This window comes from Egretta garzetta, unplaced genomic scaffold (assembly GCF_000687185.1).
Source record: "Egretta garzetta isolate BGI_Z169 unplaced genomic scaffold, ASM68718v1 scaffold771, whole genome shotgun sequence".
Lineage (NCBI taxonomy): Eukaryota > Metazoa > Chordata > Aves > Pelecaniformes > Ardeidae > Egretta > Egretta garzetta.
The window spans coordinates 20,196-46,276 of NW_009258551.1; the positions used below are offsets into that span (position 1 = coordinate 20,196).

Sequence of the window (26,081 nt, forward strand, 5' to 3'; positions counted from 1 at the left end):
TACAGGCTTGAAAAAAAAAAACCCCAAACAAACCTCACACAAGTTTGGATTCCTCCAAGACTTTCCCACAGCCTCTATCACACATCTGCTCTCTAGAAGAAAAATGAAAAGCATACCTAGTAATAATATTTTCCTCTTTTACACTGTATATTTGTAAGAAAGAGCGTGTTACTTCTGAAAGCATGGTTTGACAGGCATTGCTGTAGCGTTTGAAAAGTCTTTTCAAACAGAACCATAGGAAAGCGGACTACAAAAAAAAAAAAAAAAAAAAAAAAAGCAAAAGGAGAGCAAGTATTTTTGTACCAAAACCTCCTGAATAGGACAATCTTACACAGGGTCGGACCACAGGTTTTGTGCTTGACTTTTGAATGCGTGTAATTAAGAGTCTCTATCCCCCCCGCCCCGTCAGCTGCATGTCGAAGGCATGACGTTCACGTGTGTGCAGATGTCGAGACGCACGATTCGGGTCCGTAGGAATTGTGTTCCCTCCGGCACAGGAACTGTGCTCCGGCTGTGTCGGCGAGACGCCTGCGGACACTTACAGTGTTACTGTTCTATTCCCAGTTGTACCAAATGACAACCAGGCGGGACAATCAGAAACTTTCTTACGGCGATTTTTTTTTTTACCTTAGGGCTATGTTAATAGCTTGCTGTGCAAAGCTTCGGCACGGCACAACGGCACGGATCAGGGATGGGCAGAGGCAGCCCGCATATATAGCAAGGTGACAATTTGCATCCTCCTCCTGCCACGACTGCTTGAAGTTGTTTCGGGCAACGTAAACTGCTGTACGAGGAGAGAAAAAAAACAAAACAACAAAACAACCAACCAACCCTCGGTTCGCCAGCTTACTCGAGGTTGGGCGCGAGTCCCGAGGGAGCTGAGGGGCTTAGACACGTGCCCACCATTAGGCCAAAGCGCTGGGCTGAACCGGGGTTTTAGTGTCAAGGTTATGCCGGTCTGGCGGCTCGCTGCGTAGCATTTCCATGTTTCCAGGTGCAAAGACAAGAAGGGAGGCTGCTAATACCCTTGGGGCGGTATCCGTAACCTTTGCAGAGGTAGCGTACCAGCAGAGAGACCGCTCGACACGCCGGTCTCTCCTTCTCCTTGCTCCAGGAGGAATTTGGAAAGAGAGCAAAAGCAAACCAGCCCCAAAACCTCAAACAGGTTTCAGAAAGGAGGCGCAAAACTTCTCCTTTCGTTGCGTTTCCCCCCACCCCACCCCAGCTGCAGAGTACACCCCGCTCAGCCGCTGCCCGGGCTTCGCCGTAGCTGGTTTCCCACCGAAGGGTGCCCGTGGCCTTGTTGAACATCATAAACCTTTTTCTTCCTCCTTCCTTTTATTCTGTGGGTGGGCCAAAATAAGGCGGCTGAGATTTTGGCTGCCGGAGCTGGGATGGGGCAGGGGGCGAGATGGTGCGATGGGAAACCGTCCCATTGGGGTCTTCTGTAAAAAGTGGGATTGATAAAGGCGACGCGAGAAGAAATCAATTCCAAGACAAACCTCTGAGCGGCTCTGAAAGGAACGATACCAGCGTTTCCAAGCGACGGACTAACTCTTTTAGCAAACTATTTCCTGTACTTTATCTTGTGGAGAGGAGAGAAGCTTCCACATTGTCTACTCCGCTTTTGGAAATATGTTTAAAGGTACTTTTTCTATTGTAATTTTTTAAAAATAAAAGCAGTGATTATTATAAGTTACGCGCAGAGTTCGTGGCGTGCTGTGTGTATCGGGTTAGGAACAGGGGGAAGGATCCCAACGCGCACCCGTCGGGGCCCCGGGGGAACAGCAGCCTCCTTCCTCCCTCGGGGTGTTGTGAAGGCCACGCTCCTGAGGGACACGGAGATTTTTCAGGGCAGATACCGTCGTCGTCCCGCCTGGTTCGCTTGGATCTCTAGGAAAGCTCCAAAATCCAGGCTGGAAGGATCAGCAGGCTTTAAAGAAATGACTCCAAGTTTACAAAGATGTTATCGGTTAGTTTTTAAACCTACTAATCTTGGCACTGAGCACGGGAGCTAAGCCGCAATTTTCCATGAGCTCAGCCACAGCAGAGGCAAACGTAACCTAGAGACCAAGGGCCAGATTTTTTTTTTTTTTTTTTTAACACGCTGAGAATTTCCAAAACCTCAGCTCATAAGCCCAACGTAGAAATTCCTCCTCCTTCCTCCGCTCCACCCCTGCCCCGATAAATGTGACCAGCGTCCCCAGGAGCCTCGGCCAACAGGCCAAGACTCCGAAAACAAAGTACCAGGAGCAAGCTCCGGCTTAGCCAACGCAGCCCGGAGTGTAAAGGCATTATTAAAGCAGGCTACAAACTGTCGAGGGTGGAAGAAAAAGGCATGGATACGGTGGTGTTACTTGAACCCCCCAGCTGGCAGGGATGAGCCAGGGCGGGAGTTAAGTCCTTAATGCTGGATGCTTAATCCCCCGGCCAAGTCCGAGCTTTCTCTCCCAGCTGCATTCAGGGGAGAGGTTTGCTGGCAGGCCCGGGGTAGGAAGGGAAGAGAGCGACAAGCTGCGAGCGCAACACGAACGTATTGCGCAGCCCAGCTCCTATCCAGAGCGGCGGTAACCGGCTGACGCCGCCGTCCCGGGCACCGCGTTAGCGAGACAGGCAGACGCTTTCGGGAGAGGATTCAACAGCAAGCGATCCTCCGGGTAAGGAAGCGACGAAAAAACACACGCATCCTCCCGGACTTCGCCTGGGCATAGCATCTGCTCCGAGATCTGCCCTGCAAAAGGAAGCGGGGGGCGGGGGGGAGGCCTTGCTGAAAATATTTAACCTCTTGAACCATTTTTTTTTTTTTTTTTTTTTTTTTATATTTCCCAAAACGTTTTCAGCGCTGTGCTGATGGGCGTTGCGCGGGAACGGCAAGCCGCTCGCCCGTCCCCAGCGTCCCCTTTGCCCGTGGTGACCTTTCCCCACGCGGCCCAGGGAACATTCCTTCCCCGTGACCGTCGGGACGCTTACAGGAAGGCCCGAGCTGACAGTGGGAGATTGCAAAATGGGACCAGGGACTCCCGGGCCAGCGCTGGCATCCGATACCAGGGATAAGTCCCCGGGGGTGTGTGTGTGTGTGTGTAACGAAGAGACAGAGCTGGAAAAACCAAAATGAGAAAATTTCACACTCTCATTGTTTCTGCTTTCCCCCAAACGCCAAGGCTAAGCTCAGGGAGGCGGGGGGGATGCATCCCTGCGCAGAAGCTTGCTGCCCCTGGGCAGAAGTGACGGCAGGGAGCAGGGTCTGCGGAGAAAAAAAGACAGGGCTAACTCCCCAGGTTGGAGGGACCCAACGAGCGGTGGAGGAATCCCAGAGGATTGCACGGGACAGGCAGGCAGCAGGCCCAGGGCTGGCAGCGCCCACAGCCCCGGACAGGGCAGGGAGGAGGAGGGAGCCCAGCATCCCGGCTCCTACGGGCCTCCTCGGGAGAGGGGGAGAAGGAATAACAAGGCTGGGAGAGGAAAGATGAGAGAGCGCTGGGGGTTTGGCCAGGCAGCTTCAGAGGCTGAGACCTGGGATGAAAGCTAAGAGCGGCCAAGAGCAAAGCGGTGGTTTTGTGAGGACAGTTGGGGCCAGGGCGCAGCGCTCCCCCGTGGATTTGCTCCCCGATTCTCAAAGCTTGGGGAAACTGGGAGGCGTCAGCCAGCAAGGGTCACTCTGTGCTCCCCGCCAGCACAAAAAGGCTCCACGCGCCCAGGAGAGCACAAAGCTAGAGCATCGGCCATCCCACCGCCCCAGGAAGGACGGGATAACTGCACACGGGGGACTGCACAGCGCACCTAAAAGCCACCTAAGAGCCAGGGCAGCCAGCCCCAGGCTGGGCAGGGCAGCGCCTTGCACGGGGGAGACATTTCGACCCAGGGAGATGAGCGGGGTGCTGCAGGTACCGTGCCCTGCAACTGCAGGCTGCCTGGAGAGCCAGGCTTCAGCCAACATTTAAACACCCTTATCTGCCTCGCAGCCACGCTCCGGCTAGAAACCAAGATGACGGTGGAGCTTAAAAAAACACCATTAGCAGGTCCCTGAAATGCTTTGTCTAAAACACGGGGAAGTCAACCATTAGCAGAGTCTGGACTTCATCTCTGCAGTCTCCATAATTAATAACTAGCTCAGGAGGGAATCGAGAATACAACGTAACTGATGGAGGCAGGAGGAAATCAGGCAAGTACTTCAGGCCTTGGATGTAAGCCCAGAAGTGCAGGTACAGTCAAAAAATTAACTTAATGGAAGGACAACCTCCTGCCTTCACCATCCTTTTCCCCTGCCGTGCTTGCACTCTGCACCACGTCCAACCCACGAGGCTGGTGGAGTCCAACGCGTGGGTCCCGACCACAGAAGCCCCGATGGGTTTTCAGAGTCACGGCTGTCTTTTTTTTTCCGGGCTGCTGGATAAGAAAGGCTGCCGCACACACTTGCAAACCAAAGGAGCAGAAAGCAAGCCAGCGAGAAACAAGGAGAACTGCTCTTACAGCAAGCCAGGAGGCACCGAAGGAGCTGGGGCTCGGACCCAACAGGAGCACGTGGGTAAAAAGGGGCCACAGGAGGTCTCTGATCCAACCTCCCTCTTGCAACAGGACTGTTGCCAATAAGAGATCGGGGTAGCCTGGTCTTGTCTGGGCAATGCTTGAAGCCTCCATGGAGGGAGACACCTCTCCACCAGCTTTTTTTCCCCCTAATCTCCAAGCCAAGCTTCCCACGTTCCCCTATTATGTCATCTGCCATGGCTGCCAAAAAGGGTTTGACCACATCATCTTCCTAATTGCCCTTCACATCACTGTACCTGTGATTAGATATGCCCCCAGCCCCCTCTTCACCCCACCGAGATGCCCCAGGTCCCCACTCCCCTCCCAGGCCCTCTGCCCCCAGCCCCGACTGGCCCAGGAGCCCCAGCCAGACCCTCCCCAGCATCCCTGCGTCCCTCTTGAACGGGGAGGGGTGGCCCAAACGGAACACAGTTTCCAGGTCTGACCTCCCCCGTGCTGAGCAAAGAGCCAAGGGCTTCCCTTGCTCTGCTGGCCCTTACCGGAGCGGCGCAGGCTGCGTTCGCCTCATTCGGGAAGAGAGCAGCTACAGCTACGCAACCCCCAGCACGACGGAGAAGCTGCCTTCCTGCCGAGAGCCCTGCTGCGTCCAGACAAGCCCTCCCTTCTGGGGAACCGCCATCCTTGCTTATCTGCTTCACGGGGATGTGTCCAGAGAGCCTAGGCAGGACTGACAAAGACCGACACGGTTCGGAACGCACCTACAGAGCCAGAACAACAGACCCGAGAAGCGGCGCAGCAGCGGACCCTCTCTCCCATGGGAGATCAAGCCCCAAAACAGGGGTGGCTGCCTTTTGCAACCACCCCTAGAGCCAGGCTGGGCAGTGCTGTAGCAATGCCAGCTACCCGAGGCGGCCAGGAATGCTCTTTTCAGGCTGATCCCCCCTCTTGCTGACAACTCGGCGGCAGGCCTCGACAATCCAGCCGTATCCCCGACTTTGCCAGCAGTAGCAAGCCAGTACCAGCAGACTGGGGCCCGAGCTCTCCTCTCCCCAATGGTTGTTAGTGGTTAGGCTTGCCGGTCTTAACCAGTCACCAGTAAGCACTCAACCCTACTGGACATCCTCCCCCAGATGCAGTAGCTGCCAGAGGCCCCTGAGGCAGTAACACACAAAGGAATTTGGGGCTGGTACATTAGCAGCGACCGGAAAGCAAGCAACAAAGCTGGAAATAATGAGATGTCAGTGCCATAGCTGCTTCTAGTCATCTGCAAACGCAGCCCCCTCCTCATCAGCAGGTACCGGGAGCCCAGCTCTCCCCAGTGGCCCCGCACCGCCTGCCCGTGCTCATCGGAAGTGACAGCCCTCGCTGGCTCCGTCCACGTGCAGGGTCTTTATACCATTTGTCAGGGCTCCCTTGCCTCTCTCTCCTCTGCTCTCTAAAAGCCTTGAATGATCATGATGAATTATAGATTAGCTCTGGTACACACCGCCTTATGTCAGTTTTCTCATTCAACCATAAGAAATCCTGCTGTTTTCCATCCCCTTCCAGAACGATCATCGTAACGGAGGAGGAGGTAGAATAACTCTTCAGTTAGAGCCACTTTTAGGAGAGAAGCCAGCAGAGCTCCATGTTGAACATTGTGACGCCCCTGGGCTATTCAACTGGTACCTTAAGAAAACAACAGCACTTTTATTGTGGGGGTGAGGACGAGCAGATGAAATAAAAAGTCTTGTTCACATATATAGACACGAAGAAATCCTCACGAGCTCCTCCCGAAAGGCCAGTGCAACCCCTGATCCCCACGGGCAGGTATCCTGGTGTTGCTACTGGATGCCCTGCGAGGGTACCTTTTCAGAAGCAAATCCTAGACCAGCAACGCCTGGCTGTCAGCGATGCGACCTGGCTTACCCCACCGGCTCCCCTCCTCCTCCGGTTTCATCGTGAAGGAATCAGCACACCTCCTTCCCAACATGATGAACGTGTGCAATATGGAGGGGGAAGCAGAGGACCAAACGCACGTCTCTGGCTGCTTGCAGACCTCAAGAGAGCTGTGTTCCCTTGGGAATGGCTCTAGTCACTGCTGCAGGTACTGTCCTTGCAGCCACAGGCTCAAGATGCAATTATGCAAGCGAAAGGATGGTGTGGACAACAAAGATATATCTCGGAGAGCTCCCATCATTGAGAAAGAGCATCCTCCTTTTCCCCAGGGCCCTGTCCATCTGTCCATCAGCATGATGGGGGGTGGGAGCTGAATGCCCTCTCCGCTCATCAGTGCCTGCATTCCCCCATTGCCCCAGAGGGTTAGAAAGGCTCAAATGACTGCCCCGCCAGGATTGAAACCACCAAGTTCTGGAGCTGAGGGGGAACAACGTCCTTGCTGGACAGGACACACATCACTGAGGAGCCTCAGGAGAGGGGAAGAGGCGAGTTCTCACCTGGCAGAGGGACAGGTAAAGACCACACTGAGATGGGTTTCTCAAAGAGCCTTCCTGAAACGCGCGAGACAAAGGTGCCTGCCACGGGTGAGATGATTACCGTGGGTCCCTCCCGACTGAAAAATTCTGTTCTGTGTTCTATCTTTGTCAAGGGCAGCCTCAGGCCCCTTCTCTTCCTGGTTAGCAGCAGATGCTTCCAGGGAAGGAGCACGATGCCTCTCAGCAGCCCTGCGCGCTGCCAGACTGAGGGAAGAAGGATTTTGCCAAAGACAGCAAGCCGAGGGCATGGTGGTTTTGGCCACTGGGAGAGCCAGCTTGCCAGACACAGAATACACAAGAACACCCTGGAGGAAGATGAAGTAGGTTTAAGTTTTTAACAGCTGTGAACTCTTATGCTGAACTTCATCAAAAAGCCTGATCTGGACATTATGCTGTGATGAGACTGAAGTGGGCTGGAGAGATACTAAAATGCCTTCAGCAAACAAGTTGATATAGCCCGAGATGTTTTCAAGCTGCACCGTTTGATTGTTAAGAGGTCTTAGAAGAAACCTGTAAGGACCACTGAGAGCATCTTTGATAGAGAAACAAAACCCAACTCCTACAACCCACACAAAAGAGAGGAAGGAGCTCGTGCTTATTTTCTGAACTTGTTTTCTTCACGACTGCTCGACTGCTTGTCTGTAATTCCATGCCACCTCTAATGGGCAAACGTTGAGCTTCCCTGCAGCTATTTTTGAGACTGTACCCTAAAAAGTTGTACTTATTACATGCTCTCTGCTAGTACAGCAGAAGAGAAGACTTCCTCCAGTGAGACAAAGCATCTAATCCAGTCCTTCCCACTGGACATCAACTGGACCGTTTTATTCCTTTGAACACTGGAGCCTGACAGTGACTACCAGCTCTGTGTGCTCTGCTGGCAATCTTCCTTTCACGCTCTCCTATTTTTTGACCTAACGTATTTTTAATCTTTGAAAGTAGCTGGAGGCGTTTTCTTCAGACACCCCTATTACCTTAATCACTTGAGCAGAGAAACAAACCAGGTGGCCTACCTGAGAGTCTGCTTTGCAAGCTTTGCTTCATAGAGAAAGGGCAATGCTATGTAAGATGACTGGGAAGTTACCCCATAAAAACCCCCAAAGGTAAGAAAGGCAACTCAGAGCTCACCAAGAGCTCCTGCTTTTGTCCAAGCACCACCACCACCAAAAAAAAAATCACTGCTCAAAAATGCAGCAGATGGAAGGGAACTTTTTTTTTTTTGAGTGAAGATGACAGAAGAGAGGTGAACAGTTTTGCAAGTGTGCCGCAGGTGGCTTTAAAGCAGAGCTGTAACAGAAAACTAAAAAACTCCAAGAAGAATTGCTTGTGCTGACCTGGAAGATACAGGAAAGAAAAAGTTTCAAAACCAGCTGGAGCAGCATGCTTTTTTAAATATATATATTATATATTTTGTTTTAGGGGGAAAAAAAAAAAGCATGGGGGGGAAAAAGAAAAAAATTAATAGAAGAAACCTCCTACCGGCATTTAGCAAAGAGGGCTGACACATGAAATGCTGGAAGTATTGTGTTTCTCAAAAGAGCAGTCTTCAAAATCAGGAGGATAAATGCTACAACTTACAGAAGCGCATTTTTCCTCCCGTGCTTCCCCAAGCAGACATAACTCATTCACTGCGACAGCAACAAAGCCTTATTCTTCATCTGTCCGTGTGTCCAGATCCCACGGCCTCTGCTTCATCCCCCTGATACATCAAGCAAGACAACAGCTCGTGTGCACGCAGCAGCAATCTACTGTTGGTGGGATATTGCAGTCACCTATTTTATCTTTGATCCTAACACTAGAAGAGCAGAGAAACAGCTCCTCATCCGCAGTGCCATGAAAACAATATCAGCATTGATTGACTCTGGTTCAGTACATAAAAATAAGTTATCAAGAGGACATAATTTGGCCACATTCCATGTTGGTCTGTACTGCACAGAACATCAGGCATCTAGAGGGAGCTTTCATTTAAGGTGGTTCCTCCCCCCCTACCCAACCAAGAACAATAAAAAGATGACAGTGTTAGCCCAGAACAATAAGTCATTGAGAAGATAAAAATACGGCAAAGATTCCTTTACCTCCTTGAAAAGGAAAACACAACAAGCATGAAAGATGTTGATTATCTCATTCCTTAAGGAAGCAACACTGGAAACCAGCATTTTAAGTTTATTACTTAAAAAAAAAAAAAAAATTGCTTCAGTATTACACTGTCATTTTATTTCCCTCCTGCCCACAAAGTAGAACTGTGCAACACATGTGCATCCACTACAATGACGAGAAATTGGTGAGGGCCATTTCTGATTAGCATTAGGAAGCTACAGCTGCATTGCCATCCTGCAGCCTGCTGGGAGTTCGGGAGAGGGGTTTTCTGAGTTTAAGCCTCAGATATCCCGGATGTTCAGTAAAGCTCAGTCCCATGGCAAGGAAGAAGCATACAAACCGTGGGTATATTTGACTGTGAAAGAATCTTGCCTGCAGTGATTTTAGGAAAAGGTTTTCCTGAAATAGGTAAAACAAATGCTGTATTCAATTCTACTAGAAAGCCCCTTGTAAGTAATTCCAGGCAAATACCCATTAAGCAATGTAAAAGCAGAGTTAAGCACTGAACAGGAACTCCTGCATTACATGCTGAGCACCATTTATCACTCTATGCCAAGAGGCAACTAGTGAGAACCTCTTACTTAAAGACACATTTTCCCATTAGCTAATTAAATTAAACTCTAAATTTAGTAGTTCATACTTGCTCTTAAACTGACCTGTTTCATCTCAGCAGTTGCTGGGATGGGGGAAACACATCACATTACTATACACAGTCAGTCTTTCTGCGAGCAGACACGGAGCCCGAGTGGCAAAAAGCCTGTATAAAAATGCATGTTTGCTCCAAAATCCAACCAGTCACTGTTTGCCAGGAACGACATCAGAGTAATCTTTTAATACTCCAGCCAAGTGGTCATTGTGAGTCTTAAATCGACGTTTCTTCTGAGAAGCGGGTTTCTTCCTCCTCTGAATAGGAGCCTGCAAGAAGAAATAAAGAGCAGTCAAGAGATCTGCCCTCCAGCTGCGACATCGGACCTCATGTATGACGCTGCGCTAGACATCACTTCTGCGAAGAAGAGCCCTGCTTGAACCAGGTGGTAGTGGGCAGGCAGGCAAGGTGCTCGCTTGTTTTTGCAAGAGGCACCGGCATTGAATTCAAATCCAGGCAGGGAGATAACCCTGGGGACAGAGCAGAGTCTCCGTACCCCATGCACAGTAGTAAAGCTGGCGTTTATCAGCCAAGTTTCCAAACATTCCCATGCAGCTACAGAAGCAGGTACGTGCCCCGTAATTCTATCCACAATTAGGTGCTCAAGACACTTTTAGCATACAAGGAACCCACGAGGAGTGCCTACATGAGGACAGGCGTTAAAGCATCTAGTGCAGTGACCAGAAGAAACCAGGAACAGGTCCTGTGGGCGAGGGCTCTCATGAAAGGACAGCGCAGAAAAGACGTGGCCTATCGCATACAATTAAACGTAAAAAAAAATAAATTGTTTGAAGCCAAGAAGAAAGCATCTTTAGAGAGCTTGCCGCCATTTTGGCCTCCCAGTAAAACATGAGCATATTGCACCCAGTTTGGAGAATAGAGTGTGCGTGTCGGGAAGCACGTTACACTGTTCCCATCAGGATTTCAAAGCTATTTAGCAGAAAGGAAAAAGTTAAACCTCACCTCCGCCCTTCTGCCAGAAAAGTAACTATTATTCTTCTACTCCTAATGCACTGTACAGCTTCAAGCAGAAGCTTCCACTTTGGAGCTCACAGGGATTTCTGGCTTTTGCCCCCTTCTTGACGCTGCTTGGATTACACTGGCTCAAACAAGTTGTAAGAACACTGACTGCTGGCTACAGCAAGGGTTTTTGCAACTTCTCAAAATTGGTCACGCTTCCGCGAGCTGCACAAAGCAGCTGTGCATAGGCTCACCGACATGTTTTGGAATTAACACCGCGGGGGTCAGGAAGGGGGAATCTCCTAGAAAGGTCTGTAATTTGTATCTCTTACTATTTTCTTTGGTCCAGTTTCTTGCATGGAAGAAATACCCTGTCGTTTCAGATACTCTTCAATTTTCTCCTCATCCATAGAATCCACGGGAATGCTCCTCCACAGCTTCTGAAATTCTGAAATACCAAACAAACCATCGGTTTACAACCCAACGAACAAACCCTGCGCAAAGCCCCCGCACAAAGGGGAAGAAACAGGCTCGATTTCAAACGCTGAAGTGTTCTGGCACGACAGCCTGCGATTGCACAGATGCAGCGGTCACTGCCAGCAGGCACCCAAGTAGCACAGCCTTTACCCACTCCAAATGCCGGATGCATGTCCAAAAAAAGAAAAAAAAAAAAACAAACACCAGACCCCAACCAACAAAACACACCCCCCCGCCCCCCCAACACTGAATGGAAAAAGATGAGCTGATTCTCATGTGTGCACACTGCACTCCAGCATCCCGGCATCAGCAACACCCACAGGGAACATGTGCTTTTAATGTTCATTTGCTATGGAGTCTCCCTTTTTGCCTAGCATCTCGATAGCTCTGTCGACTGCCAACGTGTTTTATATGCCTCAGTTCAAAAGATCTTGGTGAAGGGTAGTAACTAACCATAAATGGCAACTTCATTTACACATCTTCAGCTGCCATTATCTTGGGAGACCTGTCATTTCATTGTCCAATTTACTGAAGATTCAAGACATTTACTTCAGTGGGTTTAAGCTCGTTTATCACTGTAATATAATACATACCCTGGTGTACAGATAAATAAATTACTAAAATTCCTCTGGTGTTAAAAAGAAGAGATACACTTTAAAAGCTGCAGCAGCAGGAAGAAAGACAGAGACAGTAAGTCTTAATTAGAGCAGCTGCCATCTGCCTGCACACTTTCTGCCTCACGTAAAGTTTCACAGAGCCTCTGGAATGCCTTCTCCAGGCAGCGGCTGGTACAATCCTACCTCCCTTCACTCCCCAGGCAGTAAGTTAGATATATCCTGTCAGCAGGTTTGGCTAACAAACTATAAATAAAACACGAGGCACACATAGCAACGCAAGACTAAATTTTCCCCTTTATTTCCAGATAAATTTAGTATACAGTTGTCAAAACAACCACAGCTTCTGCATGCTTAAGAAGCTGTCCTATGCAGCAGGCGATGAAACGCTCCAGTGACAGTCTGCCACGGATACACCCGGCTCTAGACGCGCTGCAACAAAATGGCACCGTACAAAAGGCGTACCTAACAGACTCGGTTCCTGCACTTGGACCGATTCCCTTCCTAATGCATCCTGTTTTTCTATGAAAGTACATGCTTTACCTCTCGGGTCTTTCTTTTCCTCCCATTGCCAACAGTAAGGGGCTGTTCAAGCTGCCCAGGAAACAAAAGAAAGGAATTCTGCCAGTGAAGAACAACAATGTTCATTTTTGGTAATGCAGCATTTTTGAGGAGAACTAAATCCTGTCAAAGCACCGCTTTTGGTTACACGGAGATAGCGCTCAGCTTGTTTCTCGTACAGGCTATACAGCACAGCGGGATCACCGAGGCTGCAGCTTTCAGATAACTTAATGCAAGGACTGACGCTGTAGTCAAGACATTCTCCGTCTGCTCATCCACGTTGAGTGCGATTCCGGGCTTTCGGCATAGCTCACGGTGCCTGCTATCACAGATCATCTCTCACCTAACCCTGTTGCGGCAGGTGGAGAAGGCTGTGTTATGATCAAAGCTGCAGATGCAAGAGAGAGATTTCTCAGCGATGAGCACTCAAGATTAAGTCTTAACAGCAGCAGCTTGCCCAACGGTCCTATTGCCTCCTCCGGACCGAGCAGAACATGCTCTTCCAAGCTATTTCCCTTCTGTTCATGCCCCCTCCCTGTCATGAACACCCAAGCTGGATTCAGCTCGACACCGAGACCTGGCGGTGCTTGGAAAGATGAATCAGACCATGGGTGTGCAAACGCGGTATCGCACTTCGCGGGTAACAGTATTTCACACCACACATTTCTGCAGCTCACACATGAAGTGACAAGGCTGCACATAAACGCACGACTATTAAACAGGTCCTGGTTAGAGATACTGTCACGTTGTGTTGCGCTATACCGCCTTTGGCTCTGCACAGACAACTCCTGCGGGACCTGAAGAGATGCAGGTCAGTCCTCCAAGATGCACGACAGGGACGTGTACACGAGGTGAAAGCAGATGAGAGGCTTGATATATTCAAACTTTTACATGACAGTGTCCTTTTATTTATAATGTGCTGCTACAAACACAGATGACTGTCTCCTTATTAGAGTTCATAATATATGGACAAATATGCCCCCCGCGTTGCAAAAAACCGAAAAAGGCTGAGGATAGGTGCTTAAGGTTTAACTGGTCTACATTCTTCTGGGGAACAGAAGTGAAAAATTAAACACTAGAAAGTAAATGGTCAGCTCTTCAAGGATCAACATGCACAGAAGTGCGGATCGCAGTTAATACCTAACCACAGCGCTCTGCATTTCTTGTAACGCAGGGGTTATACCATCATTACAGCTTCACATTCAGCTTTTAAACTTGACCAAGAAATACGAATGTAACAGTCACTGAGAATCAAAACCGCAAAGCTGAAATGGACTTTACGTACAGATAATTTAATCCACTAACTGGCCTCACTAGAGCCACTATACAGTACTCTGCAACTCCATTTAAAAATTCCTTCATAAATCAGGCTGCTTTCAGCACTATTGATTTGACTGCAAAAGAACCTTCCTCTCATGCTGAAGCTCCATGTAGGGCATTAAAATACTTTCTAGCCTAGGAAAGGGGGAGATTTACAACAACATGGTGCTCCCCCCGAAATACTCCGTGTTAAAGGACTGGTTCAGAACTAAAAGCACGGGAGGAAGGTGGAGAAGTGTACAGAGCTGCCACCCTTCAGACAGCTGTGCGTGCTAGCTCTTTGCATTTAGGGTGCCCTCTAAAGGGAAAAGGAGATATATCTATCATCTCATCACAAAACCCATTCGGTGTTAACACCAGACATTGAGCTAAATGCAAGAACTGAAAAAAGAGCAGCTGTCTGGCTGGCACTGAACCATTTCCACATTACCTGTCAGATTTATTCAGACGTCTCCAAGGACTATGCCCCTATCAGCTAGTGAAAGTTTAGACCTTGGGAATACGCCATCTGAATTATTGTGACATCCCCTCTGAAATATGAGAGCCTATGGGAAAAGCTGGCAGTTAACTACAGCTCTCAAGAAACAACCGTCCGCATTTGTACCTGTGGTATTCCTGTGCCTCAAAATTCATACCCATGACCCAAGACAGAGGGAGATTTCTCCAACTTTTTCGCGGAGAATCTGAAATACTGTCACCCTGGCCTTGACTGTGTGGCTCCAAGGAAAGGGGGTCACCACTTTTTAAAAGCAGTAGTTCGTGAGAGTGGCCAGGGAGGAGGAAATGGCATGCAACGAGCCGATTACTGCGCTCCACCACCTCTGGAGCAGCGTCCATGTTTATGGTTGGCCAGGCAGGAGGACGCAGCAGGCTGGCCTGTCCCTGGGGAGGGGAGAAGACGGAAAGAAAAATGCTGTGATGAGCTGATGTGTCTGAAGAGCAGACAACAGTGACAGAAGGCGGTTCCTAGAGATGGTTTCAACACACCGGATCCATTTTTGTGTGTCTGTCTTGTCTCCGTGGACAGGGCAGAGGAAGCTGGGTACTGGTGTGAGGAGCAGGAAGGGGACTGTTGGAGCAGAAAGCTCGCCACATGCTGGCCTGCTTCAGCCAGGCATGGAGAACAGGTTCAGATGCACACATTCCTGCAGCGCACATAACCATTACGGTTATAGAGCACATTCAATTTTCCTTTTCCATGTCCTGTCCACTGCTAGGTGATCTTTACACCATCAGAGCACGGCGAAGGCGAGATACTCTTCTATCAGAGCTGCTAAACTATTTGATAGATCAGCCAGAACAAGCATATAATAGCTATGGAAGGAAAAAAAAAACCTGTCCAGCAGTCAAGACAGTAAGGCTTCACCCGACCGCAGCAGGCTGCGTTCAGACAAGCTGACAATTTCTCCTACAGCTTAGGTGGCTATGACAGGACGGAGCCCAGAAAAAAAAACCCAGGGGAGATATTTCAAAGAGTTTCTGGCCAAAGCAGTGCAAGTGCTATGACCCCTCAAGGAGACACGCATGTTTCCAGCAGAGCTTTTAAGTCCTGATGCCAATGCAGATCTTCCCCAGAAGAGGCAGAAAGTCGTGATCCCGGTACCCGAGGCAGGTGCTCGGTGTCTTGCCCGAACTATGCACAAATCCTATATGCAGCATCTTGCAATTTGATTGCTAAAATATTTTAACTCGGAAGCCTGACAGAATCAGCACTACTCACAGGCTGCTCCCTTGCTCCTCCAGATACCTCACTTCTGGTCTTTCAAGGAATGAGAGGAGGGAATGGGACCACAAGCTGATTGAAAGGCCAGTTTAGATGTTTGCTGACATCTCCGGCATCACGCACACTTAAAACAATGAGCTTTGACCAGCAGTAACCAACACACAGCAAAGCAGAGGGCAGCATAACGAAGATCTTGCAAACACCTTCTCCCTCCGAAATACCCAAGGGGTAAGGACGCACAGTTACCTCAGCTTTACCGCATCATGAGCTGCCTCATATACAAACCAACTTGTGCTGACATTCCCCGAGCAATTATACTCTAACACCCTCCCTTCCTATAAACGCTTACATTTGGGGAACAAAGTCACGGGTAAATGGCTGCACGGTGACTTCAGTGCAGCTTACCCTGCACTTCCGACTGCCTCACCTGCTCTTGCAAAAAGGTCGAGATGGCTTCTGGAGATAAACTGCTGCATCACACTGGTAATAAAATCTGCCAGAGATTAAAAACAGCTTAAAAATCTTCACTGAGGCGAGCCAAAACCTAGCACAGGACAAGAACAGACAATAACAGGGCTGAAGGGAAGAAACAAGTGAGCAGTGGGAAAGATGGGAGTCCTGCTTCCTAACAGTTCCAGGGAGCACAGTACTAGATTTATACCAGAAGGAAAAGGTGCTTGATATTAAGTCTGTGCTGACCCTGGACCATCTTAGAATTCAAAGCCAGAGCTGTACGTCGTCACTGATCCCAAGCAATTTTTACACTGTTAAATTTAAGAGGCTTTGGCCATTCTTTAGATTCCTTCAAAGGTGCTTCGGAAGAATATTAAAAACGTTTATAATTAACTATCCAAATTTTCAGGCATTAAAAGACTTCCTATATTGCATTCAGATGTGAAAGATACCATCTCTAACAGTTAAGCAGTCAGACTGGCCTTTCAGCGTTCAGCGGCACGGGGTGAAAGCTTGGTTCACATGCAAACTGCTGAGCCCCAGCACAAAAAGGCAGTGCTTTACTTGGCTGAAGCACCTGAAATCTAGCCCAGCTTTTATAAATGCTTTCAGCTACACACTACTGACAGAAGATTAATTAGCCAGGAAGTCAAGAAGGAACACATGCAATCTGAACCTTCCTTGGCTAATCACATAAAAGGAAGAACAAAAGCCATTCCTTACTGCAAAAACCTTCTCCGGTCCCCTTGAGATCACGATATATAGGTACTGCACCGCTGCTGCAGTAGATTGGGATTTATTTTCAAAAGGGGAGAAAGAAGAGCCTGTTCAGCAATCAAACAACTGTAGTAAGGGCAGAGGCAGGCACTGCCAGAAAGCAGTTCCTCCCCCTGCTTTAGACAGCAAGCTCCAAATAGCCTTGGCAGCTCTTCTTTCTCTACTGACTACCGATGGAGCTCAGACAGTGATGGGAGAGGACTCCTAATTTTTAGAGGGTATTAATCCCAGCCAACATATGTTTGAAACTGGAGAGCGTTATATGGCAGAATCATGCACTGAGGAGCGCAGAGCCCTTATTTCTAAGGATAAATGTTAAACCAGAAACGTATTTTGAACTGTCATCAGCTGCTAGATCAAAGAGTCTGCCAACACTTCAAGGCTTATTTTGCAGTCTTCCAAAAACTTCGTTTTAATGTTGCTGAAGATAATGAGCTGAAATAGCACTGCTAACGCAGAAACGTGTCATAACTCATCCTGTACGCAGACAATTCTGCCAATGACTCCCTAAGAGACATGGGTCTGGTGCTCTGGAAAGAATCGTAAAGCAAAACTGCTCAGGAAGGATGGGTTTTCTTCATCACAGGTAACATGGCTGGAAAAAGGACCCGTTCCAGCTGCAGTAAGTAAGCGAACCCACTCGGGGATGTTTTAAGAGTTGTGGTATATGCAGGCAGATCACGAAATTCACGAAAGAGAAAGTATTCTTGCCCCCTCCCAGAACAAAGCATCATCATCTGTGTGAAAAGAAAAACCAAAACCAGCAGGAACAGAAGGAAAAAAAAAAAAAAAAAAAAACACTTTTCAGATGGGAACATGCTGCCACCTGCGGATGAAAGGAAGCAAAGCCACCTTGAACTACAAACACACCGCACACTAGCGATTCCTTCATGACAGACACTGCAGGCTTAAATGCCTGCCTGCATCGGGAGATCGAGCCAAACAGCTTAAACATTTTGTTTCAAGGGGTTTTAGAGGGTTCTTTTTTAACCTTTTCCCCCCCTTCCATAGCAATAGCCTGCATTGCTTGTTCCTAAAGACTGACCGGTGCTGGGTGTGCTGAAGTATAAGGTACTGTATATGCACAGCCTTGGATTTATACTGGCTACTCAATGAAGAGCTGGCAGGCATCTCTTGCTGTATCTTAATAAAATGGGCTCTTTTATTAAATTTCAGAGTTAATCCTGGATTTATTACAAACTAAGAGCAACAGGGTAGAGATCTCCCTCTGCTAACTCTTTTAGGATGGCTGGGTGCCAGTTATCCGGAAAAAAATGCACAAGAAAAAATGATCAGCAATCGTGACTGTAATACAACTGGTAGCTGCTAAAAAACCTAAAAGCTTTGCCTTAACAGTTACTGCAACAGCACTGATTTCTAAAAGTTTTGGCCATGTTTGGATCCCTAAAAGCTGTGGGCTGATGGACTGAAGGGACACTATCTGAACAGGATGACAGTGCTAATGGTAAACTCCTAAACATTTGGGAGGTTAGGAATTCCCCAGTGAATGCAGACTAAAGGCTTACAATTCTGCATTTCACATGCAGTTCCGACTGCCACTATCAAGAAGTGACAGAAATTACGGTTTAAAAAAAAGAGATTCACTTCAGTATTTTGAAACAATTTTGTATTTTTAAATGCTGTAGATGTCACATCTAGTTAATTACCTTTGTGGAAGAAAGCTATTACTAATGAGAGTACAAGTGTGGTACATAACAAGTTAATGATACACATTTCCAGTTGTTTAATTCTACTGAAAATAAAGATTCTCTCTGAGCTAGTCAAAGAAAAAAAAAAAAAAAAAAAAAAAAAAGAGAGCTTCATGCTTTGTCCTATGGTCCTGTAAGAGGAGCAGTTCGAGTTTCTATGAAAGCACTTCCCTTTTTTTTTTTACCACAATGTGGCATTATATGGTAAGATGGCTTTACATGGCATGTTACAAGAATAACGTTAACAACAGAAAGCATTCAGGGTCGTTGAGTCATTTAAAATAAGATCTTTTGACACAGATTGCCTTCTCCTTTCTGTACTTACAGGCATCTGATGCTGGCATAAGAGTCATTATTGGAACACACCCTGATTTGTGTCATTAATTTCTGTGCATAAACAGGCACGTTGCACTAGAGGCTTTTACCACTATTTGGTAGACAGAAAACACATGCCGAACTTCTGAAGTCCCAAATCCACTCCACCTCCAGGCAGCAGCACTACCCCACACCTGCGCCCTCCTCCTGGCTGTAAACTACCCCTTCTCAGGACTTTTGCTCACATCTCCTCCCTGTTTGCTTCCTCCTCCTGTTCCACTCGTGGCTTCTCATCGCATTCACCAATAAAAGGTGATGAATGAACTGGAAAAAAACCAACAAACTTGCACCAGGAAGCCATTCTTTTGGGGTTTTCTGTCTGCCCTTTATACAGCGAAATGCTAGATGCCATTTTAGTCAGACACGGGTGATATTTAGTCTCTTCTGTACCGTGACACTTGAAGAGAATTGTTGGATTCCCGGTGCCACGTTCCAACGTATCCATTATAATTCAGAGGATATTACCCCTGAACTCACTTGCTAGTCTTGTTAGCCTCCTGTTAATGTAAATCATTCTCCTGGCATCTGGATATACCTAATATTTCATTACCACCTTAAAAGACTGCTATACCTGAAGACTGCTTACAGATATAGGTGGTTAGGATGAATTCAAATCAACTATCATGGAAACATATATAAATACCTACCTTCATCCACAGTAAACTGACAGCTCTTGTCATTGTAGAAAAGAATTTTCTTCTTATCAGGGCGATTAACAAAGATGATCTGGTCCCCTAAAGCCTCGAAAACAAATGCAAAACAACAACTCAAAATGACTTCGTTTCCACGAATAAGGATTCCAACTTGAGCAACAGACCCAGATCTTGTGCTACAAAAGGCGCAACAAACTAGGGAAGCAGCAAAATAACTGGTAATGGAAAGCATCCAAAGCGGACGCTGATGATAAGTAGCCTAATAAATCAAAGATGAGATACGGAGGACTGAGATCAAGGTATAAAAGCAGAACTAACTGCCTACAGTTGGAATGTGGGAGATCAAGAGTCGTTTGTGAGAAAGCCTTGACAGCTGTGCTGAGACATCAGGCCAAATCTGGAAGTAAAGGATGAAATACAGGAAAAGCTACAATACTAGATCTTCTGAAACAGCTTCTGAGTTATCGAAAGAACAGAAACAACTCATGAGAAAACTCTCTCTCAGGCTCTACCTCCCCCCTTTGAGAAGCTAACCCCAATGGGTTTGCTGAATAGCAGACACATGCCACTCACCTTTATAGCCTTCTGTGCATTGGGTAGCCCTTCCTCAATATCTTCTAGAAGGATTCCTCCCAGCCCTCGCTGGTCGTGCTTGTCCAAGAGCCTGAGCAGAGCCTTTTTATCTTTCAAGTTGTACTTGGGTTTGAAAGCATACTTCCCATCTACAACTTCTATTTTCGGATTGTTGACTAGAGCCTGTAATGGGGATGTAAATTTTAAACTTTGAAAAAGAGCCCACGCCAGTTCTTTTTTTTTTTCTAGTGTGCTTTTGAGCAGCTAGAGCACATCAGCCACACATTACAGCTGCCGGTTTGGAGGTTTGAGTTGAAAGGGATTTTAAATCCTTGGATCCTAGATCCGCCACAGCCTAGCCATAATTCGCCACAAGATAAAGCACAAAGCACCAAAGGAGGCTTAACATCATTTACTTAATGCCTCTGGGCTCGAAGGTCCACGAAGCCTCTTACGGCAGAAAGCCGCACACGTTCGTTTTTGAGAAAGGAATGAAAATGAAAAGAAGAGGGAATGCAAAAAAAGTGGGCTTTGGCTGAATACAAAGTGCAAACGCACAACTCGGTTTATCGAGCTCGGGTCATACGGATGTTACGAATGCGAAAGGCATTAACCTGGGATGAACAACACAGGAGTCAGTCTTCCCCAACTGCTGTCAATTGGCACCAGCAGCTGTAGAAGAAAGTGAGAAGAGCAGACCTCCTGCACAGTAGGATTTTACTTAGGCTGTCAGCTTCAGAGTGAAGCTGACCAGAAGTTCATGGGCAATTGAAATGATTTAAGATATGCTCCGAATCAGTTTTGCTGTGCAGCCAGTACCACAATGGAAGTTCACCTGTAACAGAGGGCAACTCTACTTAGTTTCTTCTGCAGATGCCAGCCTGACCCTGAAAGGAGAAAGAGAAGAGAGACAGAAAGAAGAAAGGAGGGAGAAAACACCTGTAACAGAGAAGGTAACCAACTTTGGCGCTGCGGGGTATTTTTTCACCTTTTCTCATCCAGTAACAATTCAGTGATAATTTTATATACTCTTCTTGGGAGGAGCTTTTTCGTTCCATCTTGCTATTCTGGCCCATTATGGAAAACAATCTGGAGCTACCTTTTGAAAGCCTGCAGCAAAGTCAAGCTTCCATCACAACCAACGCTACCAGATTAGAGGTTTCTGAACCCCAGAATATTAGTACTGGTAGCAAAGGGATGCTATGGGCTGTATTAGTTAAAACCATCCTAGTTTCGTTACGCAGAGATTTCTTTTTTCCCATGTCTCAACAGCCCTTACTACCCTGTTGCGAGGATTTAAAACATGATGTGAGCAAAACCGGGAATGCCAATCAAGTATAAATACAGAATACGGTATTTTGCTGATTTTTTAATCTTGAAATTCCATGAAGACATTCAGATCAATTAAGCACAAAGATGAATATGGTGGCAAGTTACAGTGAATCTGTAAGAACGAAACCCTAGCACCTAGAGCGAGACCAACGAACTCCAGCAGCAGAATTTGCAGATTACCCCACAATTTCAGACGTAAATTTCACATCAGAATGCTTTATTTCAGTAAGTAAGGAAGAACTGTAAGCTTATGAATTTTGCGCCATACTCCTTTGGTTCAGTTCATTTGACATCCTCAATATGGGAAGAGCTCCCTGCTTGAAATTGTTTAAAAAAGGAATTCCTTAAGAAAAACAGCTTGTTTTTATAAAATTAGTAATGAATAAATTCACTTGACATAAAACAGACTCTCCATGTAGCAATTCTAACAGGTCCTTAAAAATGTCAGAAAGCTTTCACTTCAGTTACCTCAACAGCAGGAGGTACAAGACAGGCAGACCTGTGAATCAATGTAGTTTCTTAAAGGAGGGATTACATATTGATAGAGCTTGTAATTAAACAAACACGTATAATTCAGGTTTATCATAATCCTTTATCTCTAATTGTAATCTAAACACATGTTTTCTTTACCTCGCTCATTAACCATTGTTTCTGTTTGAGTCCAATATCTAAATGCTGTGTTTCATCCAAAATCTCTTCTAGGGTTAATGGATGTGTATCACCACGCTGGTGCCGAGTCTGGAAAAGTAAATAGGATCTATTAAGAGTTCTGTACTTATTTTATTCAGCCACTCGATTATCATAAACTAACTAAAATGGGTATAATGTGATGACAAAACAACTTCTGCAAAGCCAGGATAGACAGAGTATACACAGCATACCAGTTTCAATTTGGGGTTTTTGAGAATATGAGGAAAAAAATTAGTACCAGCTGAGATGGATAGCAAAGTCATCTGTCAAGCACCAAATTACACGCTATTTTGATAAATAGCTCATGAATCCTAAAAGCTGACAGCACCCTGCAGGTCCCATTTCTACTGCAAATAAAAAACATTATCCTGGTTTAAAGTGACTTGGAATAATTAGGATTTCAGTAACAGAACAATATGCTGACCGTTTTGTTTACTGACAGCATTTTGAATTGAACAAGCAGTTAAAAGAGTTCTCAACTTTTGCAGTATAAGAATTTTAGAGTTTGAAACGCGCAGCATCTTTGAGCTACCATGGAAGAATAAATAACCGAAGTATTTAAAAACATTGTAGTTTTACATCAGAACACCGTACCTTCATATAATTCACTATTTTAGCAAGGACTCCAAACTTGTAGCCAGAGCCTCCTGAAAGGGCTTTCAAGTTAAATGATCCATTGCTGTGATCTACAAAAGGAGAAAAGAAACAATTGGATGATGCTTTCAACAGCGCCCAGTTGGCTCTGCACTCCATCTCTTTCTCACTCTACTTCCATGAGCTTTCAGAATTACTACTGTGAACAGAAGTGCGTGTCACACCCTCAGAGGACTCTGTGCTAGCACACGTGTGGATCCAGACCCACGGAGTTACCTGTCCACAGGCATGGCTCTGGAACACTTCTGAGGAGAACTCCCTAAATATAAAGTTATTGGGACTCGACCTTTAAGAAAACAGCAAGCAACTGCAGCGTTACTACCATAAGAGTACATGTTTAATTCTGTGGCTTAACATACCATCATCATTTACGCTACATGAATTCATGCTGAAATAATGCACTGCATTTTTGCCCAACGATTAGTTCAACTGATAGCTTCGTGCTGCTGAGATAGTTTCACTTATGCCCCATAGGTATTCAATAGGTACACACCAGGTAAAGGAAGGCCGTGCTTGTTGTGCTGGGCCTTTTTTTTTTTTTTTTTTTTAAAGTAGCTCTAGTGGAGACTTATTGTCAAGTCTGGTTCTGTCTTAACGTATCGTGAGGTTTGTTACCGTGTAAAGCTTATTTCAAAAGTTCTTGCGAGGCTGTTAATGACTCTTTTATTAACTTCAGCTATTAGTAGAGCACATTAAACAGAAATATCCACAAACCGCTACCAAAAGCTACAGGCCCATTACCAGCATAACGTTGCTCAAACTTAACTGCTTTTCAGAATTTCAGCTACTCCAGAAAAAGAACATTTCCTCTTTGTCACCACAGCAATTTTTTAGTCCACGGGTGATTTCTAATCACATTGGACAGGACAGTAGGTAACTCGGAGATACTGAGCTCCTGTTATTTCTGTGGAAAAATCAGTCGAGGGAGAGAAAAGAACAATTCAAGTCGGTGCATTAACTGAGGGAGAGGTTGCAGCGGGTGCTGAGCAGAGCTGCTAAGCAAATTCTTTGCTGGGCAGCTGGGGGATATGGATGAGATTGGTGATAAAGAGGTGTGGAAGGGCTCAGGGGTTTGCTGTAGTGAAAAAAGAAAGAAAAAAAAAAAGATAATATTCTAGAAAATGCACCTAAGATATTCCTCAAAGACCCATCGTTTCCACCGAGTAAGCGGCAGGCTTAGAGAAAGTCTGCTACATTCACTGTCTTTAAATTCAGATGCCCTTGGCAAGTTCTTCACAGGAAACTCCAAATTGAGTTTTCAAAGTCATTATGCTTCAGATGAATTTTTTTCACGTCTGTCCCACTGCATCTCAACCTACTTCTAAGTTGATCTGTAAGTCCCTACAAAAGGCAACTAAAAAGTGGGAATTTTGGAGGTAGCCAAATTTCAAACAAAACCACTTTCCATAATGACTGGGAAGACTTCACGAGAACTGGTGCTAGTATAGTAAAAAAACATAATGTCGAAAGAACAAACAGCAAATTCAAAACTCAGCAACTAGTAATTGTGAAGCTACTACGTGACATCGCATTAGCGGCTTTACGTAGCACAATTCTAAAATTAACATAGACATTAACATAGAAGAATCAGTATAGCTCCAGCTACAGAAGAACATGGTTACAAGATTAAGATGGAAATAGGGAGAAAAACAAAAGCCAGCTCTCCCTGAAAATACAGCCTAGAGGAATTTTGCCCTACGGGGTCCCCTTTTGTCATTAAAAATGAACGCAGGGCATTTTATAAGTAAAAAAACCAGGTGTGAAACGAGAGGTCTAAAGTGGCTAAAATAGATTCAGGAGGTACAACAAATAGTTAAGGTGACTTATCATGTATTTGTTCCGTCAGTTGAATGAAGAAGAAGATTATCTTGTTTAATCTGCCTGGCTACAGCCTGCTACAGTTCACGACAAGCACATCTAACCGCACGGCGAAGCTGGAAATCTGCAGATATTAACACTTCAAACGTCACGGTTTGACCGGCTGCTTCCCAGCGCAAAGCAAAGCAGGGTCACGGCCACCGTCGCGCTCCCAGCACGCTTCTCCGCTAACAAGCTCATCGCGCCAGATAGAGCATCCCCAAAAATGAGAGCGGGAAGGGGGTTTGTTTCTTCCTCAAGGCAATAAGAGTCAAATTTATGAATGATTTACTCCTGGGGTTGAGGGCTGGATGCAAATGAGCATAAAGGAAGTTGTCAGCAGCATCGTGCTCTGCCCAATGGTAGGAAAGCTCCATCTTAGCTGTGCCATAGGCTGCATTAAAAAAAGGGACCAGAACAGCGCTCTCAGCATCCTTTCAGACAAGAGGTAGGTGTGCATCATTTTATAACGTTGTCTTAGGTTTATCTTGATTACTGAAAGAAAATATGCCTGTAACCTACAAGCCTGCAAAAAGCTTCTTAGAATCAGGATGATTTTTCTCTAGGTTTAGCAGGCTTTTCTTCTGCTGAACGCAGAGGAGCTTGTCTTGCACTATCAGACAAGCACGTTCACCATCTGTGCACTAATGGAAAATTGATGAACACTCCATCTTACAGAAAAGCTAATACACCAAGCCAAGATTCAGTAAACAAAATGGATTTCATGCTTACCGGGGAGGTAGCTTGTTTCCTGCAGCCTCACGTTCCTTGTAATTGATTCTATATGTTTTTACGGAAATGACAATGAAAGGATTTTCCTTAAAACAAAGGCAGCTAAACCTGAAATTTAAGAAACCTATCTCCCAAGTGGGTATTCCGTAAACCGTATCAATTAAGCTGCCTAAAAGAGACCTATGTTTGTGGATATGCTAGAAACCTGTTCTAGAAATTTGGTAGGTTAGGGTAGGAAGAAAATCCCGTTGCATGTTACCCTTGTAAATACTGGAGCAGCGATCGATACAATACAAACAGGCAGGTTGGAACCCATCTGAGGTTTGTAAATGCTATTACCCCAAGATGTCTATTCTGTGGTTTCTTAAACAGGACTTCCTCAGTACTGCATTGAAATGATTTTTTGCCAGTCATTTCCCTCAGCTCCATGAATATGATTTCAAATAGAGCTGCTCCTCTGCAGCGTCTGAAGATGATACTTTTGAACTAAAGCCTAGTACAGATATTACAGATGCCGATTCATTAAATATTTAACTCACTGCATTTTGGATACATACAATAGCTGAACTGCATTCAAAGCAGACTGGCTTACAATATGAATTTAAATTGTGCCATTGCAAAATGAGGAAAACTGCATGAAACCAGACCATTTCTGACAGCTTTCAAAGACGCTAACCTTATTAGTGCTGCCTTAATTCTAAAGGCACGGCACAGGCTACTTCAGTCTTGTATTTTAATAATTACAGCAACGAGTGGCTGGTATTTAGCTGCCTCGCCTCATTCAAATCTAAGGAGATCATCGCCATCCTCGAGAAGCACGAAACCACCTCCGGCACGGGCATTACATTCCACTTCCCTGCGTAAAGTCGAGCTTCTCCTGTGCAAGCCACTGCCCTGCTGGTGGCTGTGGGGGGGGGAGGGG

General features: G+C 46.3%; 1 protein-coding gene across 3 annotated transcripts in view; it reads right to left on the reverse strand.

The window, feature by feature from the left end:
- Positions 1-1,245: 1,245 nt before the first annotated feature.
- GTF2E2 (general transcription factor IIE subunit 2) overlaps positions 1,246-26,081 on the reverse strand; it is a 33,606-nt gene continuing 8,770 nt past the window's right edge. Inside the window, exons 3-9 of one of the 3 annotated variants that reach the window (XR_004843195.1) lie at positions 22,511-22,602; positions 21,857-21,964; positions 19,895-20,077; positions 19,316-19,409; positions 10,992-11,107; positions 9,710-9,968; positions 1,246-1,933 (exon numbers count right to left, since the gene is read on the reverse strand). Coding sequence is in view for 2 of the 3 variants with exons in the window: in XM_009647888.2 (XP_009646183.1) it covers positions 9,849-9,968; positions 10,992-11,107; positions 19,316-19,409; positions 19,895-20,077; positions 21,857-21,964; positions 22,511-22,602 (713 nt within the window). In the remaining variant the exon portion in view is untranslated. Of the gene's footprint in view, positions 1,934-9,153; positions 9,969-10,991; positions 11,108-18,620; positions 18,933-19,315; positions 19,410-19,894; positions 20,078-21,856; positions 21,965-22,510; positions 22,603-26,081 lie in introns of those variants that run through there. The other 2 variants (XM_009647888.2, XM_035903313.1) reach the window with 2 other exon arrangements.